Source organism: Gallus gallus, chromosome Z (genome assembly GCF_016699485.2).
Source record: "Gallus gallus isolate bGalGal1 chromosome Z, bGalGal1.mat.broiler.GRCg7b, whole genome shotgun sequence".
Classification (NCBI taxonomy): Eukaryota; Metazoa; Chordata; class Aves; order Galliformes; family Phasianidae; genus Gallus; species Gallus gallus.
The window spans coordinates 26,542,685-26,550,105 of record NC_052572.1 but is presented as its reverse complement, the minus strand read 5'-3'; the positions used below and the strand labels follow the sequence as shown (position 1 = coordinate 26,550,105).

Here is a 7,421-nt window from a genome sequence, read left to right as displayed (position 1 = left end):
TGCTAATGGGTCTACAATTACAAAACTGAGAGATCACTTCTTGACTTCTCACTAGCAATAAGGATTCTGTGCATCATTTTTACAGTCATTCCAATTACCACAGCTCAAGACTCTCCCACCATTGCAGGTCAGAGGAGAATGTTTTTAGAATGGAAATATCCTAAGGAGTTGAAACCCAGAGGAACGGCAAAGTCAGCCAAAAACATCTATTCAAAATAAAAGCATTTATTCAAAAACTGAATTTAAAGAAGCAGACTTTTTATTCAAAAACTCACCTAAAAAAACTCATTATCCCCAAAAGACTCAAAAAACCCAAAAAGCTCATTATACCCAAACACAGTCTACCCAGTAAGTCTTTGGTTTAGGAACAGAAGCTTTTGTAGAGAGGTATGGGCTAAGTCAGTCTGTATGCTAGCGAGCACTTCACCTTCAGACTAAGAACAGCATTTGGAATCTGATGCAAATTTCACTTAATAACAAAAGTCTTCCAATTCATACTAGCCTACATGCATCTCTTCTCTTAGGTACTGAAAGGTGAAAGCTGGGTGTCCACGTGCCCCACCAAGATAACTCGCCTATATCATATATATATCGGTACCAGCCCCCAAAGGAATATGTGTGTTCTGACAGCAGAGCACACTAGCCTGCAAGAGCCTAGAGACACGACTAAGATCAGATATTATTGGCAGGGCAAAATCTGTTTTTGCAGGTAAACTCATTTTATTGAGTGGTCTGAAGTTCTGCTCAAAAGAACACTACGGTCTGTACGTGCCATTTCAACTTTTAAAAATAAAATAAATTCACTTTTCTTCTGAAAACATGCATATTTATGTATGTCATTTTGAGAAGAAAAAAAAAGAAAGAATTACCATTTACAGCAGAAACTCCTCTTTACAAATCTTTTAAAAGAAAAGGTGGGCAGTAGTAATTCTGCAGAAGGCAAAGCATACAAGCTCTCTACACTGATGTTGCAGTTTATTCACTGGGAGACATTAGCCTCTGCACAAGGTCATTTAAGGATGGATTCAACTGAAAACGACAGTGGCTCAGGTGCTGACAGTTTTGTTGCGGCCTGTTTGGGTCCAAAGAAGTCTTTTGCACATTTATCTATAGCAAACTTGTACTTCTGGTTCTCCTTAATGCTCAACTCCCTATATTTCTTAGATGCTTCTTCAAAAGTCTCTTTCATAAATGATGTTCTCAGCTCTGCACCCGATTTGTCTGGAAATGTCTGCGGGAACAGCGACTGAAATGGACTGTATTTGATAGGTGGAGCTGGCTTGGCCGTGTCTTTGCTGACCTTGCCCAATGCCTGCTCTTGAGGAGTCAGAGAATCCTTATCGGATATCTGAGAGAAAGTCCTTTTTGGAGGAGAGAAGGCTGACCTCTCCCGAGCCTCCTGGGGAAGGCACAGCACCTCACCGCATGCCTGCTGGATGTCAGGCGTGTGGGTCAGGAGAAGCGGATTCTCCAGTTTCGGAGACATGATGTCCTGCTCAGTGTTCGGACACTCTGGGCTTTGTGCCACCTTGGTGTCCCAGCCTGCCCCCGGTTTGAGAGCTTGGACAGTGGTAGCATTCAGCAGGCACTGCTGGTAGAGGAGAGCATCGCTAATGGGGCCACACTTCGGCCACACTAAGAACCTGGAAGGCAGGGGATACTGCCTGTAGGTAGTAGCTACGCTGACATTGGAAGAAATAAGTTCCATGTTGCCAGATCCAGAGTACTGCATGGTTAGATCAAGGCATGTTGGTAAGAAATTGCAGAACTCCTTGCCGGGAGCATCAACCTGAGAAGGGCTGAAGGCGGTTTTGTACGCGTTGTATTCGGCTCCGTGCACCATGCGGTTCGGGAGGAAGAGGGCAGCTGCTTGTGTAGCTTCCATCATCTCTCTTTCTTTGTACTCTCTTTCTAGCATAATGTTCTCCAACTCCTTATCGGCAAAAGCCCGTCTCTTTCTCATCCTGTCACTTACAGGGGGTGGCAAAGGTGAGTTTCCTCCCAGGTAAGCATCTGCTGGAATAGGGCGGTAACCTAAAACAACGAAGTAGCATTAGGAATGGAACCATGCAGGAGAAATATGACAGCTGTGTTTGCACAAGGGTCTCCATTCAGAGCCTGCCCGCCAGGCACGGAGCACATTCTGCAGACCCTGTGCAGCTTCTAACCTCATCACCGTGCCACCTCAGCTGCGCTCCCTGTGCCCTCAGGCATGTCCCACCCCACTCCTTGAATACAGAGAAGCCAGCCCTGCTGCTCTGCCCTGCATCGTCTGCTCCAGAGCTAGCTGAACAGCCATTTACAGTGGCCATCGAAAGCTGCAGGCTGAAAAAAGGCAATACCCTGCGGGGCATTATGATCAGTACTGAACCACGCGGCTTAATAATGCAGTGTTTTTAATAAACACGGGAAGTACTCAAATATTCCACCTATTCAGAACTAAAGCAGTACATTGCTGAAGCAAATATCCAGTATATTCAGCTAACTAGATTAATTTAACATAACTGACAGGGTCTGATCCTGTTCACTCTACCCAGCAAGGTAATCCTACTGAATTATGGAACTGATTACAAGAGTACGGAGAGGACTTTGCCTGTATTCAGTCCCACTCCTCTCACACAGGTTTCCCCATTGCCAAGGAAGATATCTATACCTATAGCTGCTGCCATTCCTAGTCTCTAAAGATGAATCACTATGATCATATTGTTACAGATGGTAGAAAATTCCAAGGAGAACTAGGAGAAAAGAAAAAGAAAGTTAAGACAAATACAGGAAAAAGAGATTGTATGATTGTTTTTTGTTTTTTTAAGAATGAATTGTAGGAGAAAATTAGAGAGAGGTTTAACAGGACAGAACTGTAACCACACTTGCACAGGCAAAGAAAAGAGCTTTCTATTCCAAAAAAATAAAAAGAACTTCTAATGATCATAATGCTACAAGGCTACAGTTTGGAAAGTAATTAAAGCAGCCACAGAAATAAATTGGGGCTTGACCTGAAGAGACAGAGAGCACAGAATATACATACACCCATTAAAACACGGATCTTTCCAACATCTTGTTTCTGCGGCTGGCATTTTCAGCAGGAAGAAAAATCCGAGCAGCCTGCCGCGCCTATCTCACTATTGGTAACGCAGTAAACAGAGCTGCTGCGTTAAGCTTTCCCTTCAGGAAGAAAGCGGTTTGATTTACTCATTTGCTGATGGATACGGCCGCAAATGAGTTGCCCGGCACCGCGGAACACTGGTGGGTACTCATGTAAAAAGAATGTCGGCTTGTAACACTAACTCTCAAATTTCAGATTACGGCCGCTAACATTTCAGGCATTATTTGGAGGGGGGGACTGAGCTTCTGCCGCGCCGATTCCACCCACGCAGCGCGGGAGCCGCGGAGGAGTCCGACGGCACCGCGCCCGGGCAGCGCAGGGGCCGCTCCGCTTTACTTCGGAAGAGGCGGCCACGCCGACTACAGCCGCGCTCGCGGCTCGGCGTCGCCGGACCTACCTTCCAAGATGCTCTTGGCCAGCAGGCTGGGCGTCCGGACGTGCCTCTGGTAGACGGTTTTGCGCTCCAGGCTCGCTTGCTTCCCGGCCAGCCCCTTCTTGTCCTAGGAGAGCGGGCGGGCGGCGCCGTCAGCCGGGGCCGCCCTCCCCGTCCCGTCCCGTCCCGTCCCGTCCCGACCCGATCGCCCGACCCGACCGCCTCGTCTCACCTCGGTGGCCTGCTGCCGGCGCAGTGCCACCTGCGCGGCCATCACCCGCTGCCGCTCCACCACCAGCAGGCAGTTGGCGCACTGGCAGTCGCGCCAGCGGCAGAACCGCTTGTGGCCCTTCAGGCACGACACCACGCCGTGGTTGCGGCACCGGGCGCACTTGGGCGTGCGGCTCAGCTTCCGCGGCTCCCCGCCGCCGCCCCGCCGCGGGACCGCCACCGCCTCCTCTCCTTCCTCCTCTTCTTCCTCCCTCGGCGCGCCGGGGCCCTCGGCCGCCTCCCCCTCCAGGCTCTCCACGTCGATTTCCCACTCGCCGGCGGCGCGTCCTTCGGCCATGGCTACTCCGCGCCGCAGCTGCAAGAGAAGGGTCAGAGTGCCCGCCCGCGGTCGGACAGGCACGGTGCGGCCCGCCATATGCCTCCCCCCGCTACCCTCGGCCCCGTGCCCCGGAACCCGCGGGGCTCCCCAAAGCTTTCTCGACGGCCGCTGCCTCGAGAACCGTGCGCCGCTCGGAGCGCATCTGCCGCGGAGAGAAGGGCGGGGTGAGAGCGGGAGAAACAGTCTCGGTGCGGCCGTGGGATGACAGCCCCCGCAGGCTCTCGCTACCCACGCACGGCGGACGGACACGGGGTGCTGGAGCTCCACTGCCCCAGCGGCCGCGGGCACTGCGCCCGCTTAATGGCACCCGGGAAGCGATGGCTCCCAACTCCCATCCTCACCGCCTCCAAGGCTCTTACCCGAGTTTGGTGCCACAGGCCGGCAGGCTAAGTGCCAGGTTCCCGCGACCCACGGGGCGCCACGCCGTCCGCTGACACCAGTGGGTTCTGGCGGGTGCGGGCAAAGTGCGCGCTGCCGCCACTAATGGGACCGGGACCGGGACAGGGACCGCGACCGCAACCACCTCGCCGCGCCGCCGCGTCCCCGCCGCGTTATCAGCGCCGTCCGCAGCCGCCCGCACCGCCCATCGGGCCCGCTCCGCGCGGCCGCCGCCCTCATTGGCCCGCGCCGTCGCCGCCCCGCCCCGCCGCTCGCCTGCCAGCCACCGCGCGTGGGTGCGGACGGGCGTGGGGGGCGCGGGGACGCGCGTGGGGGCGGCGCGGAGGTGAGCAGGGCGGCGGCGGCGGCGGCGCGTGCGGGTCGTAACCGTGGGGCGAACGGGAGGAGGAGAGGAGGACGGAAAAGAGTGGCGCGAGTGGGGGTGACAGACGCACGCCAGCCCACGGGGAGCGCGGCGGGGGAGCGTGGTGGGGAAAGGGGGAACGCTCACGGCGCTTTTCGTTTGCCGTCGTTCTTTGTGCCTCTGCGGGGAGGGAAATGCGTGGAAATGACTTTATTTCGAGTCTGCAAACACAGCGGTATCTCTGTGGTTTTCCCGCATTCCCTATAACACCGAGGGGCAAAGGGTTCGTTTACTCCGTAACGTTCGCACCGTGACTCTTCCAATGAGCCGCTTTCTTTCCTCCCGTTCTCCGACGGCCGCCGCGCCGCCAGAGCCGGGGGGACCAACATCGCCGCGCGAAGTCGGGGCTGCGGAGCGCGGCCGCAAACGGGAGCGGGAGGGGACGACGGCTCGGCTTGGACCCACTCTGCACCGAGCGGAGAAGTCAGAGAGAGTAAGCGGGGTATGCCCTGGGAAAAATAGGAAGGAAGGAAGGAAGGAAGGAAGGAAGGAAGGAAGGAAGGAAGGAAGGAAGGAAGGAAGGAAGGAAGGAAGGAAGGAAGGAAGGAAGGAAGGAAGGAAGGAAGGAAGGAAGGAAGGAAGGAAGGAAGGGAGGGAGGAAGGGAGGAAGGGAGGAAAGAAGGAAGGAAAAAGGGTGTCTTAGCATCGAAAACCAGCGATATGTCCAACATACACCAAAACCATTCCCCTATACAAGCAAACATCTTTCCGTGAGCGGCTCACACCGCACTTGCAGACAACCCACGCTCGTGGCTCAGCACGGACGGGAGCGCGCCGTGCCACCGCCCTCAGCCCCTCCCCGTCGGGAGGGCACCCCGGGGGCTTCAGCACCTGCGGCGGGCGGGCCGGGCGCAGCCGCCGGGTTGGGCCCTCGCTGCTCGGCCGAGGGGTGCGGACACCGCGCGTCCCACTGCAGCTCTCGTCTTCTCGAGATGCAGCTCGCCGCATTCGCTCCGGGAAAGTGCGTCCTCGACGGCAGGTAGCATTCATGCCCACAGACTCGCCCGCTGCTGCTTACAGGCATGACGAAAAGGCAAATACCCAAGGAATTCCACTTTCCCCCTTGGGGTCTTTTCTTAAAATGCGCGGGCATGACAAAGAACCTGCTAGGTTAGGAAACAGAAGTCCCCTTTGCTTGTAAACCGACACCAAATTACAAAGTACGGTTCTGCGGGCCGCTGGCGTAAATTACAAAACAGTTCGCCTCCTGTTTACTTTATCCACAGGGAACTGTGAAATCCAGCCATGATTTTAAAGCGTGTTTGTGTAACGTTCTCCTTCTCCTCCTGTTTGCGCTGCGTTCTGCGGGGCGCTCCGCTTCCCCTTCCCCCGGGGACGGGAGGGCAGCAGGGACCGCGGCTGCGGCCCCACATCGGCTCCCGCATCCCTTCGACCCGCGGTGCCAGCAGCGGCCTCTGCGGGCTGCGATGAGACGGGACGGGAAGGGACGGGACAGGATGGAGCGGGCACTGATTTCCACGCTGGTAAACGCGCAGCGCAGTGCCCGCTGTGACGGGCTCACTCACGGCCCCCTCCTCGAACCTGTGCTCCCCTCTCACCCTCATCATTAGCCGGGAACTACGCAGGAGCTTTCTGGAGCTTCCTCGAGGGAGCATTTCCCCGCGCAGGGACACAGCGGGACACGGGAGCACAGCGTTGCGCCGGTGCGGGGCGGGCAGCGGGTCGAGAGCGCGGCAGCGGCTGTGGCTGAGCTCCGGGACCGGGGTGGAGTCGGGGAGTGACCGCGAGGGACTGCGCCCGATCCCGGTGCGTATGCGCCCCGTGTCGGCAGAGGAAAAGCAGCTCAGGGCCACTTGCGAGACCGTCAGAGCCTCTCTGCCCCTCGGAAGGTGCCGCTCGCTGGTCCGGCCCCGCATCGCTCTCCGAGCGGCGGGGATGGGGATGGCAAGCATGCAGGTGCAGGAGCCGCGGTTCCCTCCCTATCCTCTTATCCCGCCCCTCCTCCCAGGGGATTTATTAGCAGGCTTCAGGCCGGCTAACCAAACGGCAGCTCCGGGTGCGAATTCCCCGGAAGAATGCTTTGATCGTGCCCTCTCTTCGCGCCGTCGGGAACGGATTACATCGCCAAACGCGGGAGCTCCCGCCGCTTGTTTGGTCAGAGATGTTACCCGTTAATCTGAAACAAATTGCCGCTGCCCCGGGGGCCCGCAGTGCTCGGGCATGGCCGGGCTGCCCCGCCTGCTGTGGGAGAGCGCGCAGATTTCCCGGGTGGTGGCAATTGAGGGGAAAAAAAATAACTAAATAATAAAAATAAATAATAAAAATAAGGAGATCACTTCCCCGCCCCCGCCCCCCCCCCCCCCCCCCCCCCCCCCCCCAATTCTATCCGACCATTAAAAAGCGAGATTTCTTTTGTAGCTATCTTCCATTAAAACGTGGATGTGTTGGTGTGTTTCTCATGCCACTCTCTGGACCTCGGTGAGATTGTCATCTGCGGCACAGATCCTTCAGAACGGTTTCTACACTAAAATGATTTAAATGAGCAAGTTTCAACTTTCTGTCCTCTTGTATT

General features: G+C 56.0%; 2 protein-coding genes across 4 annotated transcripts; one reads left to right on the top strand and one right to left on the bottom strand.

Annotated features, from left to right (window-relative positions):
- Positions 1-205: 205 nt before the first annotated feature.
- Positions 206-4,615, bottom strand: DMRT2 (doublesex and mab-3 related transcription factor 2). 3 transcript variants are annotated; one of them, XM_003642987.6, is made up of 4 exons: positions 4,446-4,615; positions 3,709-4,062; positions 3,501-3,603; positions 206-2,034 (listed from the first exon to the last, which is right to left on the bottom strand). In XM_003642987.6, the coding sequence occupies exons 2-4, from the start codon at positions 4,042-4,044 to the stop codon at positions 1,010-1,012; spliced, it is 1,464 nt and encodes a 487-aa protein (XP_003643035.3). In that variant the 5' UTR covers positions 4,045-4,062; positions 4,446-4,615; the 3' UTR covers positions 206-1,009. The 3 variants fall into 3 exon arrangements, with proteins under 3 accessions (XP_003643035.3, XP_046761686.1, XP_046761687.1); XM_046905731.1 differs by lacking the exons at positions 3,709-4,062; positions 4,446-4,615 and adding an exon at positions 2,654-2,735 and having other exon boundaries at positions 959-2,034; positions 3,501-3,613; XM_046905730.1 differs by lacking the exons at positions 3,709-4,062; positions 4,446-4,615 and having other exon boundaries at positions 3,026-3,613.
- A 168-nt stretch (positions 4,616-4,783) lies between these two features.
- LOC124417519 lies at positions 4,784-7,187 on the top strand. The gene is made up of 3 exons (XM_046905732.1): positions 4,784-4,810; positions 5,200-5,867; positions 6,460-7,187. The coding sequence occupies exons 2-3, from the start codon at positions 5,821-5,823 to the stop codon at positions 7,022-7,024; spliced, it is 612 nt and encodes a 203-aa protein (XP_046761688.1). The 5' UTR covers positions 4,784-4,810; positions 5,200-5,820; the 3' UTR covers positions 7,025-7,187.
- The last annotated feature ends 234 nt before the right edge of the window (positions 7,188-7,421 follow it).